Below are 22,104 nucleotides of genomic sequence, written 5' to 3' on the forward strand. Positions count from 1 at the left end.
GTTAGGAACCAGGGGAGGGACCTGTGCACTAGGGAATAAAATGCTGGTTGTAACTGCTTTGGTGTGCCTTCTCACCAGACACCTGATCTTGCAAGCCCAAGACATTACCGTATTTTTCGGACCATAAGACGCTCCGGACCATAAGACGCATCAGTTTTTAGAGAAGGGAAATGAAGAAAAAAAGATTCTGAAACAAATAGTGTCCTAAAATATTTTATGTGCATTAAAACCCACCATCACAGTCATAAACACATGTAATCAACCCTGTAAAGTAAACAGCAGCATTTAGAACCATTTTAGAGCCAGGCAAGCACACAGAGACCACACAGAGCCGGGCAAGTAAAAAAACTTTTTTTTTAAAGTATGTGTGTAGGCTATATTTGGACCATAAGACTCAGGGACTTTTCCCCCCCACTTCTGGGGGGAAAAAAGTGCGTCTTATGGTCTGAAAAATACGGTAAATACCTTGCTTTCACTCTACTTAGTGTCTCCATGTCCATTTTTTAAAAAAAGATTGAACTGGTGAGTATATTTCTTATATTTGTCTAAAAATTCTACATAAGGGATTTTTTTTAAATTTTATGTCTATTTGCTAAGCAGTATGCTTTTGACAGGCAACTACTGTTCATTACAGGAAAGATCTGCAATTTATTGGGACAGACACCTGCATTTTCCTTTCATTTAAAACACTGAAACAATACCTTTAAGTTTAGCAAATCACCTGGATTTATAACTAAAAGTTTTGAAATATTCTCTTTACCTGAGAGGGTTATTTTGTACCACCTATCTTGGAGTCCATTGAATGCTGGGTAGGAAAGACTATTATATCTTTGACCTACTTGAATAACTGAATCTAAGTAAATAGGACATATTCTCACCTGTTTTCTCTTTTAACTGCTTCCTTTGGTATGTAGTTTTATAGCTCCTGCTCACATTATTACTTAGGCTTCATGTAATTTTCCATTTTCCTTACATTGTCACCACACTGACCCCATTTACTTGGACTATAAGTATATTCCAAAGGGCTTCTCTAAGGTGTTCACTGAAGTTAGTTTGCATTAACCAAAAACAAACTAATAAAACCAGCTAAAGATGCAAAGCTGCATTCAAAAGTCATGTCATTTGATGGTATTTAATAAGATTTTAATAAACTTAAAAAATTTTTATTCTGCCTAATCTAAAAGTATTTTGTATTATTTAGCGGAAGTACTTAGTTCTTTTTCTCAAGCAGTTTAACCCACTAATTCCATTTTCTTTTCTTTTTTTTTCTTTTTTTGCTTTAAAGCAGTAATAGGAAAAATAATAAGAGATGTATAAATATATATTTGTGTGGGTATTTGTGTACTAATATATGCATGTCTGTGTGTGTATGGGTATGACAAATTATTCCTGCTTTTTTTAACTGACAAATGCTATGGAGAAGTTTGTAGACGATCCATTTTGGTAAAAAAAAAAAAAAAAAAAAAAAAAATGCTAGAGATCTCTGCAAGAATCGGCCTTCCTTCCCCTGGCTGCCAGCACCGCCTTCGCTCCGGCAGGAGCCACCTTTTTACTCCAGCCCAGAGCCACCTGTCCACCTTCCCACGCTGCCCAGAGGCCCAGAGCGGCCTGGGGTGGTGTGGAACGCCTGAGTCATCACTATGGCAACAACTCAAGCATCCCATCCCAGCTGCTTGGCGCCTGCATGTGCAAATTCACCTGCCATTTTTATTGAGTTAATTTGCATAATCACTCCTGATTGGCTGGTGGGGGGGTCGCAAAGGTATGGTCAATTTGCATTTTACTCTTTTATTAGTGTAAATGTTACCATAAATTGGGGAAAGACTTGTAGACCAGTAAAGATGCTGGACAAGAAATAGTGGTGATCTGAAAGTGGGATAGAGACAACTAGTAACAGAAGTGGTTTGAGTTGAAATTTTTGAGACAGTAGCATAGGCTGTTACTTGAAAGACTGAGTTTGATTATTAGGTTTAATCACTCTAGCAAAACAATTTAGAAAGAAGTACCTACTGCAGACTGATAATACAACAATTGTAGAAGCTAAAGCAGTAATATCAGGGTGAATCATTCCTTAAACTTACCCATTTCACTGATCCTTGCAATAGTATGAATAAGTAATAGTTGGTTCTACCAAAATTCTTGTCACTTAGGTTTATATTTGATATCAAAATGAGAAATCACTTAGTCCTGCATAGACATTCATCTCCTCTTACACTTTATGTTTAATTCTATTTTAGAATAGTAAGTAAAATTATAATATAGAAAGCACAATAGGAAGTAGGAGTCCCAAGATCCATTGGTATAATTTGAGGAAAAATTTCAACCAAACTTACTCTAAGCATCTATTTGCAGGTAATAAAGATTTGGTTGGACCACTAATCACTATTTTGGTCATTACGTAGTTTTTAAAAGCCATAAAATTAGAATTCTCTTCTTTACTTTTTTATTTTGAAATCATTATAGACTCATAGAAGAACATGGAATCCAGTAAATCCTTCATCCAGCTTCTTTTAAGGGTGACATCTTATATAACTGTAGTGTAATATTTTAAAGCAGGAAATTAACATTGGTATACCACAGTCTATTGGTAATAGACTAAAGACCTTATTCAACTTTTCACCTGCACTCACTCTTGTGTCTGTGTCTCTGAGCTACGATCCTATGTATAGATTTGTATGACTGCTACCACAATAAAGATACAAAACTGTCCCATTATAAGAAAATCCCTCATGTCATACTCACCCCTCAATCCTGTCCCTGTCTCCTAGCTGCCATAATTCTGTTCTTCATTTCTAAATGTTTTTGTTATTTTAAGAATGTGATTTAAATGGAATCACACAAAATGTAATTGGCTTTTTTTTTTTTCTTTGTAAGCATAATGCCCTTGAGAGACATTCAAGTTACTGCACATATCAATAGTTATTGCTTTTTTTCTTCCCTCACCTATTTCCCCTGTATGTATGGATATTTCAGAGTTTCTGTAACCCCACACAAGGCCACTCTATCAACACAGGGAAGCAGCCAAAAAGCGGAGACAAAGAAACAAGTCACAAATGAAAGAAATGGAGGAAAGCAAACTACTGGATATAGAGTTCAAAACCAAAGTTATAAGTTTACTCAAGAATCTTCTAAAAACCTCCCAGGAACTTAGTGAGACCTTTAAGAATCTTTTTTTTTTTTAAATATATTTTATTGATGTTTTACAGAGAGGAAGAGAGAGGGATAGAGAGTTAGAAACATCGATGAGAGAGACTCATCGATCAGCTGCCTCTTGCACACCCCCTACTGGGGATGTGCCCACAACCAAGGTACATGCCCTTGACCAGAATCAAACCTGGGACCTTTCAGTCCGCAGATCAATGCTCTATCCACTGAGCCAAACTGGTTTCGGAGACCTTCAAGAATCTTAATGAGAATGCCAAAAAAAAAAAAAAAAAATGGAAAAGGATCAGTCAGAAATTAAGCATACACTGTCTGAAACAAAGCATAATATACATAAATTCAACAGTAGACCAGAGGATCCCAAGAATTAAGTCAAAGATTTGAAATACGAGGAAGCAAAAAACACCCAAATGGAAAAGAAAAAAGAATCCAAAAATATGAAGATAGTGTAAGGAGCCTCTCGAACAACTTCAAGTGTACCAGCATCCAAATTATGGGGGTGCCAGAAGAAGAGAGTGAGCAAGATATTGAAAACTATTTGAAGAAATAATGACAGAAAAACTTTCCCTACCTGGTAAAATAAATTGACTTACAAGTCCAGGAAGCTCAGAGAACCCCAAACAAGAGGAATCCAAAAAAGACCACACCAAGACACATCATAATTGAAATGTCAAGGGCAAAAGACAAAGAGATAACCTTAAAAGCAGCAAGAGAAAAATAGTTACCTACAAGGGAGTACCCCTACGACTGTCAGCTGATTTCTCAACAGAAATTATGCAGGGCAGACAGGAATGGCAAGAAATACATATTCAAAGCAATGAATAGCAAGAACCTACAATCAAGATTACCCAGCAAAGCTATCACTCAGAATTGAAGGTCAAATAAAGAGCTTCACAGACAAGAAAAAGCTAAAGGAGTTCAGCACCACCAAACCTGGATTATATGAAATGCTAAAGGGTATTCTTTAAGAATAGGAAGAAGAAAAAGGTAAAGATAAAAATTATGAATAACAAATACATATCTATTAAGTGAATCTAAAAATCGAGTGAATAGAAAATATGAACAGAATAAACTGGTGAATATAATGGAATCGGAGGCATAGAAAGGGAGTGAGCTGACAATTCTCGGGGGGAAGGAGACATGAGGGGTTCAGGAAGAAATTGGACAAAACTCATACCTATGGATGAGGACAGTGGTAGGCGGTAAGGGTATGGGATGGGGGAGAGGGAAGGAATATCTGTAATAATCTGAACAATAAAGATTTATTAAAAAATGAAAAATAAAAAACCAACTAAATTAAAAAAAAAATGCATGTTTTTTTTTTCATGGATCCCCAAAATAAGAAAAATGCATGCTTTTAATAATGCCTTACCTGACATATTTGATGCAAGGGGCAGATTAAATATCTACCCTGCAGTCTCAGACATTTTACTTAGCTTTTCTGAGAAGTATATTCGTAATCCATAAAAGGGGGTGGGGGAGAAAGAGAGTATGTTTTTTAGTTAGAAAAATACTATGAAAAAGCTAATAATAGCTCTAAAAAATGAGGCATATTACCAAAGCTTTTCTCTGTTTTTTAAATAATTAGTCCTTATCATTTAAGGGACATTTGTTCTAGGATTTGAACCCAGTCTTCTGTAATTTCAGATGTCTACTTGTAGACCCTTTTCAAAGAACCAGTGTGAGGATATTATTTCATGTTGCTAATTTTAAAGGATTATTGTAGTAATAGTTATTTTATAGAATTATTTTGAGGATTAAATGAGTTAATAAATGCAAAGCACTTATAACAATTCCTGTTATATGCTAGTAAGTAAACACTGCTTAAGCTATTATTATCTGACTAGTAAAGTACTCCTATAGGAAATCAGTGCTAAGGAAGTGAAATCTTTCAGCCAAGGTATTTATCAATGAGTATGTTGCCCTCAAAGAGAATTTTATGTTATTTTTCAGTAGTATATATATATATATATATGTTTCATTTCAGTTATCATTGTCAAAATGCTAAAAGCTTGGAATTTTTAAATATCTTCAATTTGGGGACTCTGACAATTAAATAGACAATTTTATTTAATATAGTTTGATTATGGATAAAGAGAAATAGAGACATTTATGGATGTTTATAGGAGAGGCATTTTATTTATCTATTCTCTAATGACTAAGACTGATTAAGAAAGCAAAGGCTTTGGGAAGAATGATTCTGTGGGATGGATGTAAGGAGAAACCGTAATAGGTTCAGCTGAGAATTTAAAGTTTTAAAAATTTGATAATTTTTTCGTGTTTTAAAATATATGTTTAATTTGATTCTATAATTGTAAATTCTTAAATACTTTAAGCCAATAGTCTTTATTATATTCATGCTAAAATGTTTTGTTTTGTTTTTAAGGATTTTAATTTGTTGAAATGAGCAGTCGTAAATCAAAGAGTAACAATTTAATACATACAGAGTACCTTTCACAGGTTAGTATATATTTTCATTAATTTCAAATTCTGTTACCTTGCAGATATCCTCAGAGAAATAGTTATCTTCTTAATATAAATTCTTTCCTTAGCACTTATGAAGGATAACTCTTTCCATTCTAAGGGGAAGAATGTCATATGCTTCTACTTAATTTCATCCGTTTTAATTCTTTGGATAGTTGGGATCCTAACTTTACGTTTCTTCCAAAGTGTGATTCTGATTTCAATTTAGTTTAACATCTTCCAAGTTTTGTACTTCCTTAGCTAAATGTATTCTTGTGGGGTTTTTTTTTAAGCTGTTACAAATGAAGTTGTTTTTTTTTTTCCTCTTCATTGCTAGTATATCTAAATGCAATTGATTTTTACATATTAATCTTATATATCTTGCTGAACTCATTTATTAGTTCTAATCATTTATTAGTTTATTTCCTAAGATTTTCCATATATTGGGTCATGTCATCTACAAATAGAAATATAATATTCAATAGTTTTACTCCTTCCTTTTCAAACTGGATGTCTTTCATTCCTTTTTCTTATCTAATTGCTCTGGCTAAATCTTCAGTGCAATATTGAATAAAGGTGGCAAGAGCAGACAATCTTGTTTTGTTTTTTATATTGGGGAAATGCATTCAGCCTTAAACTCTGGAACATTATATTAGCTGTAGGTTTTTGTAGATGCCCTATATCACATCAAGGAAGTTCACTTATATTCCTAGAATATTTATCCTGAACATCTAAGATAGTTGCATACTGTATTTCAAGTGCTAAGTATATAGCTATACATATCTCTATTAAGGAATCTAGGAGGGAATGGGCATGATATTTCCACCCTGGCATTTCTTTTTATCTGGCTTAATCATCACAGCTACATTATTTTTAAATTAAAACTAAATGGTATTGGCATCCCATTATAAAACCTTGTTCTTATTTTTGAAGGAAAACATTTAATTCTGTTCCAAATTTTTTTTAACAAGTATAATTTATATATTTTCAGAAAGGGCACCTTCATGTACAGCTTCATTAATTTCTTTAAATCCTGACCCGAGGACATAGCTTTCATTGATTTGAGAGAGAGAGAGACAGACAGAGATATTAGTGTGAAAGAAACTTTGATCTGGTGCACCTCTCCCCTCCAAACATGTTCCAACCAGGAACTGGTCCTGCCACACCAACCATGGCCAGCTTCATTAATTTCTGTACATACATTATGTGACCTCCACCTAAAATCACTTTAGGATATTTAAACTCCAACTACTTAACTTCAACTTCATTTCACTTTATCCCTTCATATTTTATACATAGTTGTCTCCTCTCTAATAAACTCTAATTAAGAAAGAAAAGGACTGAGGTTTGTCTTTTAATTTCTAGTAATATTATCTAGGTAGAGGGATAAACATTATGATTTGTTGATCCTCCATATATGCTCATTTAAATGTTTTAAAGGTATTAGCTAATACCTATCCAATACTTATAATGTATTAGAGATAGCTGCCTTACTTAATCTGAAAAGCAGGCTTGTCATAAAAGTGTTAGTGTCTCCATTTTATAGATTTTTTTAAAAAAGTAAGATTTAGAAAGGACTAACTGTAAAATGCTTTTCTGACACTAATTTTCTTATTCTTTTCACTTCCTCTATAATGAAAAGTATGGGTTATTTTATCCCTAGTGAATAATTTGCTTTGTTTATACTCTAGTGCATGTAAAGAGAACTCATGTATCTCTTTGATATATGAAGGTTCAGTCCCACATTCTCAATTTGGAAAGAGTAAAGAATCATGGAGGCTTCTTGTTTCTGTTGATGGAGCCAAATCTGAAGCCTCCTAAAGTTTGTCTCTGGGGGTACCTCTTCATTAGCAGTAGATGCTGAAAAGAAATGTTTTTAATGGCTCATCTTTTTCTTTTCATTTTTAAATATATTTGTATTGATTTCAAAGATGAAGAGAGAGTGTGACAGAGATAGAAACAACAATGACTATAGAGAATCATTGATCAGCTGCCTCCTGTACCCCCCTTCCCGCACACACACTCTGGAGACTGAGCCTGCAACGTAGGCATGTGCCTTGACCAGAGTCAAACCCAGGACCCTTCATTCTGCAGGATGACACTCTATCCACTGAGTTAAGTCAGCTAGGGCAATAGCCTGTCTTTTTAAAGAATGTACTAGATTTTATGACATATCTTACAACTAAGTCTGTGCCCTTTATTCTATGAAGACCTCAAAATTTAGCTCTTTACAAGAAATTTTTTCTTAGTTTATTTCAATTATTTATTTATTTAATAGCCTACATGAATGTGATTTCTTCTGTATAATTGTGCATTTTCTTATATGCTGTTAATACTTTTATACAGGTTGTTCTTGAATGTGTCATTTCTGCACAGTATATTTGCAATTTTTTTTTTTTTTTTTTTTTTTTTTTTTTTTAGGCATAGGTCATGTTCTTTTAGTAATCTTGTGTTCTGCATCTAATAAGTACTAAATAACTACGGGGCCATTTAAACTTTTTTAATTTTCTCAGAATCCTGATCTTTATGGCAGGTACAGATTGGTGGGGCTTTAGCTAAGGCAGTTAAATGTGTTGGTCTCTAGAGATATTGAGGAGTGGTATATGAGCATTATGAGATTAGGTTACATTCTTAGATTATTGCCTCAGTTTTTTTGTTGACATGTTATTCTCAATGAAGTATACATTCATTCACATTAAAACAGCCCTCAAATTCTGATGTAGCTAAAGCAAGTAATTCTTTCTCTCTTGTTGAAACCTGCACAACTAAATTCTCATCTTTTCTCTGGTATTTAAGATAAAAAGGACTGGGGACACTTTCCCCTCCCCACATGGGAGTTTGTACTTGTTCTTCAATAAATCTATTGAAAAAAGAAAGAGAGAGAGAGAAAGAACTGCTGAATTTATAACTCATGAAAATGGTGCCAGAGATCTTGAAGAAAAGTTATTTAGGGAGGGTTGAGTTGACTAATACCTAATTCTGACTCCTAAAAATGTATATTCTCATTCATTTTGATTGCGTGTATAATATTTTTTAATACTTTATTTTCATCAGGTACAAAGAATTTTACGTGAAAGATTTTGTAATCAGACTTCACATACTAACCTATTTGGAATACAAGTACAATATAAGTAAGTTTGTTCCCTTGTATGTTACCAGTATACTTACAGATGCACTGTAGGTTTTGCAGATATTACCATATACAAATTTTATCTTAAGCATTGCTAATAAACAATACCTTTTGCTTTGGGTATAGAAACAAGAGAGATATAAGTATTTCCATAATAAGAAAGCATTTTAACTTTTAGTCTTATGTTGTTTTTGTTATCTAGTATTATAGAGATAATTCTGAGCTTCTTATACCTAAATCTTGGCAGCCAGTTGTAGAGTGAAATGGCCTAAGAGCAGCCACTGTTGTCTCTTACCCCATCCTATATAGTAATCCTATATAATAAAGAGGATTATATAACCCTATATAATCCTCTCTATATAGGATTATATAGGGTTATATAATCCTACATATAACACTCCAACACACAAGATGGACACCCCATGTGGTCAAAGATGGCCACCACAAGATGGCCAGCAGGGGAGGTCAGTTGCGGGCAACCAGGCTGGCAAGGGAGGGAAGTTAGGGGTGACCAGGCCAGCAGGGGAGGGGAGTTAGGGGCAATCGGCCCGTGAGGGGATCAGTTAGGTGTCAGATCAGGCTGGTAGGGGAGTGGTTCGGAGGTGGTCAGGCTGGCAGGCAGAAGCAGTTAGGGGCAATCGGGCAGGCAGGCGAGCAGTTGGGAGCTAGCAGTCCTGGTGGGATCGGGCCTAAATGGGAAGTCAGACATCTCTCAAGGGTTCCAAGAATGGAGAGAGTGCAGGCTGGGCTAAGGGACAGCCCCACCCCCATGCACAAATTTCATGCACTGGGCTCCTGGTACTAGCATAAAGACCAAGATATTTCAGACTTACTTGATTTCTTCTTGTGATTTCCAGAGAATCAGTATTAGCCAACAATCTGTTTCTGTGTAGGACTATTTAGAATGTAACTCAAGTGCCCAGAGAGAAAGAAAAGAGGAATACCCATTTCTTATGCATGTTAAAATTTAGCTTTAAAAAATACCTAAAATTATTCCAGTTTTTTAAATGTGGGCCTGTTTATGTGATTTCAGACACTTAATTGAGCTGCTAAAAAGAACTGCTATCCATGGAGAAAGTAACTCCGTTCTCATTATTGGACCCCGAGGATCAGGAAAGTCCATGGTAAAGCTATTTATTTCCGGTGTTTGCTTTGGTAGTCTTGTGATGATTCCTGTAGACAATGCTGAAATGTATTTCATTATTTTGTTATTAACATTTTGCTTTTTTCCCCTTAAATCATTGAAAACATGAAAAGCCTTATAAAGTGGGGCTTTCTTGCCTTATTTTTCCCCATAGTGACAAGTTTCAGTTGATAGTTGTTTTATCATGGTCTTCTGTCCTTGAAGAATCAGTGATTGCCAGTGGGAAAAGCAAACTAGCATTTATTGGATATGTACCTTGTGCCTTTTATCTTTGCTTTATCATTTAGTGCTTACACTAACCAGTAAAATAGGTTTTGTCTCTGTTTGTGGATTAGGTAACTGTCATCCCATGCATTCTTCTTTTCTTATTATTTTATTGTTTAACCCTAACACAAATAATTTTTTCATATGTCCATTCACATTTTCTAGATTTGTCTTCTACCTTCTTCGTTATCATATTTGCTTAGTTGCCTCATTTCTCTTTTCACATTCTTATACAGTATATGAGACCAATTATGTCTGTCACACTGAAAGTATTATTAAACTATTTAATTTTAAATAGGTGGGCTGTGTAAAATCTATTTAAACAATGTGTATTGACTATGTTATCTTGTCAATTATTTTTTTCATGGATTGTGAGTTTTGATGTTGCATCTAAAACTTCATCACCAAAACTTGGGCTCTCTAGGTTCTCTCCTGTTTTATTTTCTAGAAGTTTTATAGTTCTTTGCATTTAATTAATTACAAGTTAATGTTTGTGAAAAGTGTACAGTGAGTGTCTAGATTCTTTTTTTTTTTTTTTTGCATATGAATTCTAACACCATTTATTGAAAAGTCTCTCTTTTCTGTATTGAAATACCTTTGTCTTTTTATGAAAGATCAGTTGACGGTATATGTATGTGTCTCTCTGGTCTCTCTTCTGTTTTCATTATCTGTTTGTTCTTGCACTGGCATCACACTGTCTTGATTACTGTAGCTTTATAGTTAGTCGTGAAGTTCAGTTGTGTCAGCCTTTCAATTTTTTGCTTTTTTATTATTGTTTTGGCTATCCTGGATACTTTGCATTTCCATAATCTTCACATTCGTTAACATGGAATATTTTTTCCATTTATTTATTTAGGTCTTTCACCAGAATTTGTGATTTTCTTCATGCAGAACTTACACCTATTTTGTTAGATTTATGTCTCAGTATTTAAACATTTTAGTGTTTTGGGAATGGTATTTTGTTTTTAATTTCATGTCCCAAGGGTTCATTGCTGATATTGGTGAAGCAAATGCTATATGTATATTACTTGTATCTTCCAACCTTGCTATAATTATCAATTCTAGGAATTTATCAATTCTTTGATAAATTTGATTTTCTACATACACAAGTCATGTCATCTGCAAACAAAGAAAGTTTTATTTCTTGTCTATTTCTATCCATACCTTTTATAGATGGTTAAATAGTATGTTTCTTCTGATTGATGTTTCTTCTATTTACATATTGCTTAATGTTGTGTTTATTAAAGTATTTGGGAATAGTAATATTAGTAAGCATAAAAATTCCTAGATGCTGGCAGATCTAAAGAAACTCTGCTAGTAGATTTGTAAAAATTAGTTTTTAGTAACAAAAAATGTGGAAACGGGGTAGCCATATTGGTTAAGCTGGTTGGTTGGTGTAACATTAATAACCAACTAGCTTTTTAATATATTATATAGTTTAAGATATTTGCAAAGGTGCTGAAACCGGTTTGGCTCAGTGGATAGAGTGTCAGCTTGGGGACTGAAAGATCCCGGGTTCAATTCCGGTCAAGGGCATGTACCTTGGTTGTGGCCACATCCCCAGTAGGGCGTGTGCAAGAGGCAGCTGACTGATGATTCTGTCTCATCGATGTTTCTAACTCTCTATCCCTCTCTCTTCCTCTCTGTAAAAAATCAATAAAATATATTAAAAAACATATTTGCAAAGGTGACACTATATCAATGAGAAAATTGATTGAAATTATATAATTGGTTACCTAATTACTTAGTAAATTTTAGCATTATTCAGATTGGACCAAAAATTATATGAAGACATACTTGCTAGTACATTTAAATTACCATTTAGAACACACACACACACACACACACACCCATTAAAAAGGCTGTGAGTTGATCTAGGCAAATGACAGCTTGATGCCTAAAGTAAATTCAGTTGAAAGAGTGCCCTATAAATCTGTTATAACTCTCTCTATGCTTATGTAGAATTAAGGTACTATATTAACCTTGCTTCTTTCCATAAAGAAATTGAAATGCTTTTCAACAATTCAGCAAACATAAAATAATTTAAATTATAAAATTAGAGCTCAGTACATATAAATGTTATATAAATAAAATATCAAGAGGTGGGGGCAAGAACATAGCAGATTATTAAAAAAAATATGGCAAAAGTCATATTTTGAGAGCCCAAGTTTATGTCCTTTGGGGACGAACTCTTATAGTCAGATTTGACCCAAAGGCAGAAAAGCGCCACCTCTTCTTCTGACAGTTCTTAAAGAATTTTACGTCTCAACCAGGCTTTTAGGCATATAACAGTTGATATTTCCAGATTGTCCCTTGTAAAGAGGACCTGGACTGTCTTTGTTCTGAGGTAGAATTCCATCTGCTTTAAAAACTATATAGATAAAAAAGGAATAGCTGTTATTTTTGATATCCTGTTGTGCAACCTAGTAATTTAAAAAGAGGATATTTGTTTCTTCATATTACACAAAGATGGTATAGTGACAGATAGAAGATAGGCTATTGTAAAAACAAATAGTACTTTGTTTTTCAAAATAGTTTACCAGTCATCCCAGTGACTTTGTTGAATAATTTCTTTTCTCACTAAATTTTGATGCCATCTTAGCTAATTTTTTTTCTATATGCTACCTATTTTTCTATACAATTTATTTTGTGATGGTACCCTTATATTTTAATATTAGAAGGAATAGTCTCATTTTTTTTCTAAACAGTTTTTTTCTTAATTTATTTTCAAATTTTTAAAAATGTATGCAGTATTAATGTGAATAAATGTATATGATATTTTAATGAGTGGTAAGATGTCACAATTTAAAGAGTATAATAAAAATGTAAGTATGTGGATTAGAAACTTGTAATTATAAAAATGTGCAGCTTTATAATTGAAAAGTTTAAGTGGTATAATAATCTCTGTGTATTTTTTAGTAGTAATCTATATATGTAAAAGCCTAAGCAACCAGCTGATCGGCCAGTAGCTATAACGTACTCTGACCATCAGGGGTCAGACATTCAAAGCAGAAGTGGAAACCACAGGCATGGAAACATGCACCAGACTAATGAATCTCAGAGGGAAGCGGGGCAGGGGAGAAGAGATTAACCAAAGATCTTATATGCATACTAGAGGCCCAGTGCATGCATTCATGTACCGGTGGGGTCCCTCAGCCTGGCCTGTGGGGATCTGGCTGAATCCAGCTCTCTGACATCCTCCTAGGGGCCCTGGATTGTGAGAGGATGCAAACCAGGCTAAGGGACCCCACCGGTGCATGAATCCGTGTACTGGGCCTCTAGTTATTATAAGTACTAGTGACCTGGTGCACAAAATTTGTGCCTGGTGGGGGGTTTCCTCAGCCCAGCCTGTCCCCTCTCACAGACTGAGAGCCCTCTGGAGATGTCCACAGTCTGGCCACCCTGTGGGAGGTGACCGGGTTGATCAAGGGAAGGCTCCAGCCCCATTACTCCACTGCTGGAGCCACTGCAACCAGCAATGTGTTTTCATCAACATGGACTCTAGTCCCTTCAATGAAAAAAATAACAACTTTCTTTAGGCATTTTCAAGATGTGTCTTTCATAGAATATGACATTTCTTTTTCTTTTTTTAATCCTCACTTGAGGATAAGTTTCCATTGGTTTTTAGAGAGTGTGAAAGAGACTGGAAGAGACAGGGAAAGATAGAGAGAAACATCAGTGTGAAAGGGACACTTCAATTGGTTGCCTCCTGCATGAGCCCTGACCTGGGCCCCACCTTGAGAGGAGCCTATAACCTAGGTACATGCCCTTGATCAGAATCAAACCCAGACCTTGCGGTTGACAGGCCAAGGCTTTATCCACTGAGCCAAACCGACTAGGGCAGGATATGACATTTCTTAGCCCCTCCAGCAGTGGACCTTCATGTTTTCCTCCAGGAGTGTGGTAGAAAAACCTTAAATCACCTTCTTGGATTCTTATAACCAAAGTTACCAAGAACACTTGCAAGTGGTGGCGTACAGGAGCTTAGCCAATGAGTGGTCAGAAAAGGTGTTTACACTGGAACTGGTTTGGCTCAGTGGATAGACTAAGGGCTTGCAGACCGAAGGGTCCCAAGTTTGATTCCTATTAAGGGCATGTACCTTGTTTAGAGGCACAAACCAATGGGGAATGTGCAGGAGGCAGCTAATCAATGTTTCTCTCTCATTGATGTTTCCAACTGTCTATCCTTCTCCACTCTTCTCTGTAAAATAAAATCAATAAAATACTTTTTTCTTTTTAATGGTGTTTCCTCTGCAGCTCATGCAGCCCCTGCGTTGTATCCACTGGGCTAGGGGGGTGTCCCTACCCCCTGTTGGTGGCCACTGGGTCTCCACACACCCCAGAGACTGGCAGCAGCCCCCCGTCGTGGGTGCTGGGCCTGGGGGCATGTGGGGACCCCTAGGCCATGTGCAGCAGCCAGCACCCCCATCTTGGGCTCTGGACTGAGGGCATGGACCTGAACCACTGCGTGGTGCCTGAGTACATGCAAGTGACTGGGGGCAGGGCAGGATGATCCCCGTCTCCAAATGCCCTGGAGGCCAGCAGCTAGCTCCCTGTCGTGGGCACCGGGCTGGAGGAATGGACCCAAACCGCCACTTGGTGCCAGAGCATGCGCAAGCGGCTGCACCCATAGTGCAGGGTTGGCCGGGGGTGTTCTGGGACCCCTGCTGCTCAGGGCCTATAGGCTAGGAGCAGCCTGGGTCCCAAGTATGTTCCTGAGATGCAGACTGCTCAGTGCCTGCATATGCAAATTAACAGCCATCTTTGTTGTGTTAATTTGCATACTCCTGATTGGCTGGTGGGTGTAGTGGGAATATGGTCAATTTGCATGTTTCTCTTTTATTAAATAGGGTATTAGTAGTAGGAATAATATTTTCATTGTAGGCACTAAGTTTCTGTAATAAGGACTTTCTCTGTATACCTAACAACTCACAGAGGGAACTAAATAATCTGCAATTGTATTTGTTCATTTAAAGTAGCAATCTCTTTATATCATTTCCACTATTCATAGTTTAAAAATAAGGGCTTATTAACTTTTAGCTATCATTAAATATTTTATAATTTTTAAAATATTATTTAGCTAATAAACCATGCTTTGAAAGAACTAATGGAAGTAGAAGACGTGAGTGAAAATGTATTACAAGTTCACCTGAATGGTAAGTGTATCATTATTTTGCTACTGGAAATAATATAAATCATATGAGCTTTTTATATTAGGAAATGAAATCCACTCGTATATTTTAAATTTGAATTCATAATTACATTTTTAAAACTAGATTTATATCTAACAATGCTTAATTTATGATAGCATACCATAAATAGTATTTTTATAAACTAAAACAATAAATAAATAAAGGAGGCACATAAAGACTTTAGGTTTTTTTGTTTGTTTGTTTGTTTGTTTGTTTGTTTTTTAATAACCCTAACTCCAGAGAAGATTGTTCTTTGATTCCACTAGATGTCTTCATTACTCAGTTGTAAAATGAAATATAAACTCACAGTCTTTGACTTTTTTCTTCCTAGTTAAATTTAAAAATCATTAAAAATTTATTTGATTGGAAAATAACCTCTACTGTGTCAAATACGTATTTCATTTTAATTAAATACTTTTAAATGGGCTTTGTTTCAGGACTGCTGCAGATTAATGATAAAATAGCTCTAAAGGAAATCACAAGGCAGTTAAATCTGGAAAATGTAATTGGAGATAAAGTTTTTGTACGTATAACTTCTATTCTTTTATTAAATAGTCTTCAAAATAAAGTCTGTGTTGTAGCTTTATGTTTTTGGAGAGCTAGGGAGGGTTTAGAGATTTTAAATTGAAATATGCAAGATCCTTGTCATAAAAATGTAAAAAGTACTAGGGTGCATTTATTTATCAAAATCAAGTTTATGTAGATATTGAGTTTATTTCTTTCTTTATAAAATAAATATTCTGATTCTCTGTCTTTGGAGATAAATTAATGTTTTTAAAAATACTATACTCTAGCAGTCTATTTCTAATCTCCTGAGACTTGGGTATCATGGGAGTAGTGAAAAATGTGCTGAATTTTATACTCCAGAAAAGGTGTATTTTAGTCTTGCTTTACAACCTGGTGAGAATGATTAATGAATGCCTCTGAATTTCAGATCCTTCTCTGTTAAATAGGCATTATCTTAAACTTACTGCACTAATTTATTTGGCAGACAAAAGAAAGCATTAAACATAATTTATGTTTTAAGAAAAGATACTTGATGGTAATATACCATACATATGCCAGTTATCTTGTACTATTAAAATGTTTTCAGATACTTACCCATATCTCATTATTGTGATAACTTGGAATCTAGAACAATGAATATCAGTAACTTAAACTGATTAGAAATGTTTTGAAACTTGAAAAAATTTTTGCCTGTCACTTGATATGTATAGGGCTCAAGGGAAGAATATTAACTTAATTTTCAATTTCTTTAATTTTCATGATGAAATGTCTTATCCTCATAATACCTATGAATTTGAAGTGTGTCATATACATCCCATGTTCATTTCTGTCTCTGGCAATCATGCAGGGCTGTCACTCTCCTATGCAGCTTCACAGCCATAGTTGTGAAAGCTTCCTAGCATGTAGTGATTCATTCTTTTGTAATTATCTCTAAAAACTTGAGCTCAATCATATGTTACCCTTTCACTGTCTGCAGGTCTCTGAAGTGCAAGTTCAGAATGCCCCTTCTATTAATCTTTCATCTTCTGTTAGAATTTAATGTTGAAAATAATCTGCTACTTCGTTCAGGAGAATTATTATTGTAGAGGCCCAGTTTCCTGTTAATGTAAGATTGGTCTTTGCAACTTTTATATTGGATTTATATGAAATAATAAAAAGGCATCGTTGTTTATCATCCTAGTCATTACTTTTGGTACCTAATTGTCACATAGAGATATTATTAATTTAACATACATTATATCCATTAGTTGGTCATATGAGGCTCAGAGAACATAAAAAGCTTGCCTAAAGTCATAAAATAACAAAGGCTGGACATTAAGAACCTGAGTCACTTATCTCAATCCAGAGCTTTTCTGTTCTGATATCCTTACAGCAAATTTGTATATTCTTATATGTATGTACATGCGTGTATATTTATGTAAGTATACATATATATATATATATATATATATATATATATATGTGTGTGTGTGTGTGTGTGTGTGTGTGTGTGTGTGTGTATTTGTATATGTATTTGTATAGGTACAACATTCTTTTAAAAAATATCCAGAAGAGAAGCAACCTTTGAGTAACATTGACCAGTGATTTCCTAATAAATTGTCTCTGAGCCTTTGCTATGTTATGGTAACTACCTCTAGCCCTGCTTACCATGGAATAGTGTTGATGTGGCAGTTTGCAATCATCACAAAATATATCGAAGCTCTTAAAAAACTTATGCTATTTTATATCAGTTCTCTCAATTAGGAAACAAACAAATGGGTTTCCTTTCTCTTACATCTTCTCAAATTTAAAGTTGGCTGTTTTTTTTTTAAATTAAAAAATCTGAAGTATAATAATGATTTTAATGAAAAAAATATTTTAATAGGGCCTTTATCCACAAGCTGTAACATCTGGATAATACATCTGCAACTCTAAAATTTTATCTGGAATATTTAAGTTGTATCCAAAAATTTTTTGGTTGTGATCCAAATAAGCATAGCCAAATTTGATATGATAATACGTATTCTGTAATTTGCTCTTGAATACAGATGCACTATTTTACTTTTAGATCTCATTTAAATTCATTTTTTAGTGGTAGAAATTAATTTGTGACTTTCAAGAGCCTGATGTTTTTGATGATACAAGTGCAATGGATTTCTAATTCTCTGACGGTATTTATAATATAGCAACTCTTAATAGCTCAGCCTTGTGGGTCAGTTGGTTGGTGTGTCATCCTGTAAACCAAAAAGTTTGTGGGGCAAGTACAGGAGACAAGTTATCAATGTTGCTCACATAGATGTGTCTCTCACACATCAATGTTTCTATCTAAAAATCAAAATCAATGTACATATCCTTGTATCTATAAGGATTTAAAAAAACACAAAACTCCCTTTAAAAAACATTAGCAGTTTTTTGTATTTTACCAAGAAAATACAAATTTTGAATATTAAATAGAAATGTCACTTTCAGAGCTATGCCATCTCTGGTTTTATATTTACGTTTTAGATTGGAAGCATAGATATATTCAACTAAGAATCTGGACAATGACTCTAACCCTATATAATATCTAAAAGCCTAATATGCTAAGTGTCCAGTTGACTGGTCAGCCATTCAGCCAATCAAAGCGTAGTATGCTAATGATATGATAAGGCCACTCAACCATTCACTATGATGTGCACTGCCTATTGGGGGCAGTCAGCCAGTCGTTATAATGTGCACTAACCACCAGGGGCAGACACTCCAATCCATAGGTTAGCTTGCTGCTGGTGTCCAGCCTATTGGGACTGAGCAAGATGGGCCGGACACACCGTGGAGCCCTCGCATGTTTCCTCCCCAGCTGGCCAACCTCCTGAGTCTCTCCCTGGCCCTGATGGTGCATCAGTGGGGTTTCTCGGCATGGCCTGCTCCCCTCTTACAATCTGGATCCCCGAGGGGTATGTGGGAGAGCCAATTTCAGCCTGATCCCACAGGCCAAGCCAAGGGACCCCACTGGTGCATGAATTCATGCACTAGACCTCTAGTTTACTCTGACAAATGAGTATCTATATAATATCTAACAATTAGATACAAGGTGTGTCTATATAATGTTTAAGGGCCAGATAACCTTTCTCTTTTTCTTATTTAATAAACTTTTCTAGTCATGATATTTGTTTTTTGTTTTTGTTATTCAGGGAAGCTTTGCTGAAAACCTTTCATTTATTTTGGAAGCTTTAAAAAAAGGTAAACATTAACATATTAGACAGTATCAAACATATTTATTTAGCTGTATTTTTCCCTGATTATAAAGGTAATATGCTTTTACAAAGAAATTAATAAAGCAATATTTAAAATAAAGAAAATAATAGTCACTATATTCCCATACTATTATAGCGATTATCCCAATTTAACTTTGGTTTTATGTCTTTATTCACCTGCAGTATATCATTGATATAGTTAAGTAATTTTTATAAGAATACATTTATTTTTCATATTGTGTAGTCTACATCTTTTCATTTACAAACAGTATGTTGTCAGCATTTTTCTATGTCAGTAAAAAAACCCTGCATTGTATTATGGTTCTTAAATATTTTATTTTATAAATATAAATTAACTATAATTAAAAACATAAATTATAACTTATTAACCACCAGTTATGGACTTTTATTTTTAATTTTTGTAATTATGAAGAAATTCATAGATAGTCATCCAGATATTTCCTGGGGAAAATTTCAGGGAGTTGAATTCTGGATTAAAAGGTACAACAATTAAAAGGAATATTACCAAACTACCTTAGAAGGCCCATTTTCTAAATATATTTCAGAGACCTTTTTTCTTAACAATATCAAAAACAAGTATTAATTTTTAATAGAAAATTTATTAGTTTAATTTGCTTAATTTTGGTAATGATAATCATCATGTTCCGTTTTTATTGACCATTGACATTTCCTGGTTCATGTGTTTCCTATTAGTTCTTTGCCTTGTTTTGATGTTTAGCTTGTTTATTTTCTGAGGCCCAGTGCACAAAATTTGTGCACGGGGTAGGGTGTTGTTTTTCAACCTGGCCTGCATTCTCTCTAATCTGAGACCCCTCAGAGGATGTCTGACTCACAATCCAGGACTGCTGGCTCCTAACTGCTTGCCTGCCTGCCAGCCTGATTGCCCCCTAACCGCTCGCCTGCCAGCTTGATTAACACCTAACTTCTCTCCTGCCAGCCTGACGGCCCCCAACTGCCCTCCCCTGCCAAGCCTGATGGCCCCCAGCTGCCCTCCCCTGCCAGCCTGATGGCCCCCAGCTGCCCTCCCCTGCCAGGGCCTGATCACCTCCAGCTGCCCATCCCTGCCGCAATCCGCCTCCTCTGCGAGGCAGCAGAGATGCTGGGACCAGCCTCCCCCACACTGCACAGAGCCATGGGACCCTTAGGCCTCACTGCATGGGGTGCCCTCTGGGCCCCATCTCCACTGTGCACTCAGCCATCTTGTAGTGGCCATATTGTGATGACATCACATGAGGGCATGGCACCACCTAGGCTTTTATTATATAGGATGGAAATTCTTTTTTTTTTAAATATATTTTATCGATTTTTTTTACTTATAGGAAGAGAGAGGGAAAGGGAGCTAGAAGCATCCATGAGAGAGAATCATCGATCAGCTAGGGGATGTACTGATCCCCCAATAGGGGATGTGCACAACCAAGGTACATGCCCTTGACCCGAATCGAACCTGGGACCGTTCAGTTCCCAGGCCAACGCTCTATCCACTGAACCAAACCGGTTTCGGCAGGATGGGAATTCTTTAATGTTTCTCTTCTCTTAAGTTTGGGTTGGATTTTCTGCTAAACAGAGTTTTAGAATTTTTGCATAATCAAAAATTTTTCTCTCCAGATTTTAAAGATATTTAATTAGGTCTTCATCTAATATTTATATTTGTTATTAGTAATTTGGCTAGAATTTATTTTGGTAAATTGTAAAGTGGAGCTTTAACCTTGGATAAACCACTTTTCCCCATTAGTATGTAATGCTATGTTTTACCAATACTAACTTTCTAATTTTGTAAGCCTGTTTCTAGACTTCTGAGCAGTCCCTGTGGTTTTTATGCCGTTTATGTTAGTGTTAAATGTTTTATTATCTGTTGGAGTGAGTCTCCCCATATCAGATTTTCTTATTACTTTCTTATGCAAATATCGGGTCTAGTAATAATTAATGTCGTTTTTAAACATTCGTTTAAAATCTTGCTTGGCGTTGACTTGTATTGACATAACCTTCAAACACGTGGTATCTACAGAACGTGTGAAGTGCAATTAACAAGTTTTGCTTGGAAAAGTTTGTGTTTGGTTTGGTTTTTGTTGCAAAACTAGGGCTAAGAAGATGGCGGATGAAGAGCATATTCGGCACTGCATGTTTTACGAGTTCCAATTAGGAAGAAAAGCAAGTGAGGCTACAAAAAACATCTGTACTACATCTTGGTCAAGATGCAGTTAGCGCCAGAAAATGCCAGCGTTGGTTTGAGAAATTTCGCGAGGGAAATTTTTCGTTAGATGACAAGAGTGGTCGAGGCTGTGTGTCCAATTTTGATCAAGAAACTCTTCAAGCTCTTTTGGTGCAAAATCCTCAAATTACCCAGCAAGAGCTTACGACAACTTTAAGTTGTTCACAAAAAACAATTTCCAATCAATTGCGTGCACTTGGCAAAGTCCAAAAGTTTGGAAAATGGGTTCCTCATGAGTTGACCGACAACAACCGTAATTAAAGATTCACAATTTGCAGTTCGCTCCTCTCTCGTCAAAACCGTTTGCCATTTTTACAGCAAATTGTTACCGGAGATGAAAAATGGGTGCTGTATGTTAATTTGAAAAGGCAGCCTCAATGGTTGGACAAAAATGAGGCTCCGCGGCCCACGCCAAAACCTGACTTGCATGCGAAAAAAGTGATGTTGTGTGTTTGGTGGAATTTTAAAGGAATTCTTCATTATGAACTTTTACCATCTAACCAAACCATTACAAGTGCAGTGTATAGTGCCCAATTGGAAAGGTTAGCCCAAGCTTTAAGAGAAAAAGAACCCGCGCTGATTAATCTGAAGGGCGTAATTCTTCACGATAACGCACGACCGTATACTGCAAGAATCACTGCTGAAAAACTGCACCAGTTGGAATGGGAAGTTCTCCCTCAACCTGCATATTCTCCTGATATTGCCCCTTCCGATTACCATTTGTTTCGTTCTTTGCAAAACTTTCTTCTTGGAAAAAAATTTAATAATGAAGAATGCCTCAAAAATGCATTGACCGAATT

At 35.5% G+C, this 22,104-nt stretch overlaps 1 protein-coding gene across 3 annotated transcripts in view; it reads left to right on the forward strand.

Moving 5' to 3' along the window:
* ORC4 (origin recognition complex subunit 4) overlaps positions 1–22,104 on the forward strand; it is a 55,187-nt gene that overhangs the window by 16,343 nt on the left and 16,740 nt on the right. For all 3 annotated transcript variants that reach the window (XM_045575289.1, XM_036421222.2, XM_045575290.1), the window contains exons 2-7: positions 5,549–5,622; positions 8,680–8,756; positions 9,789–9,879; positions 15,244–15,319; positions 15,793–15,878; positions 19,012–19,060. In XM_045575289.1, the coding sequence (XP_045431245.1) occupies positions 5,566–5,622; positions 8,680–8,756; positions 9,789–9,879; positions 15,244–15,319; positions 15,793–15,878; positions 19,012–19,060 (436 nt within the window). In that variant the 5' untranslated portion in view covers positions 5,549–5,565. The remainder of the gene's footprint in view (positions 1–5,548; positions 5,623–8,679; positions 8,757–9,788; positions 9,880–15,243; positions 15,320–15,792; positions 15,879–19,011; positions 19,061–22,104) is intronic.

This window comes from Pipistrellus kuhlii, unplaced genomic scaffold (genome assembly GCF_014108245.1).
Source record: "Pipistrellus kuhlii isolate mPipKuh1 unplaced genomic scaffold, mPipKuh1.p scaffold_m20_p_7, whole genome shotgun sequence".
Taxonomy (NCBI): Eukaryota; Metazoa; Chordata; class Mammalia; order Chiroptera; family Vespertilionidae; genus Pipistrellus; species Pipistrellus kuhlii.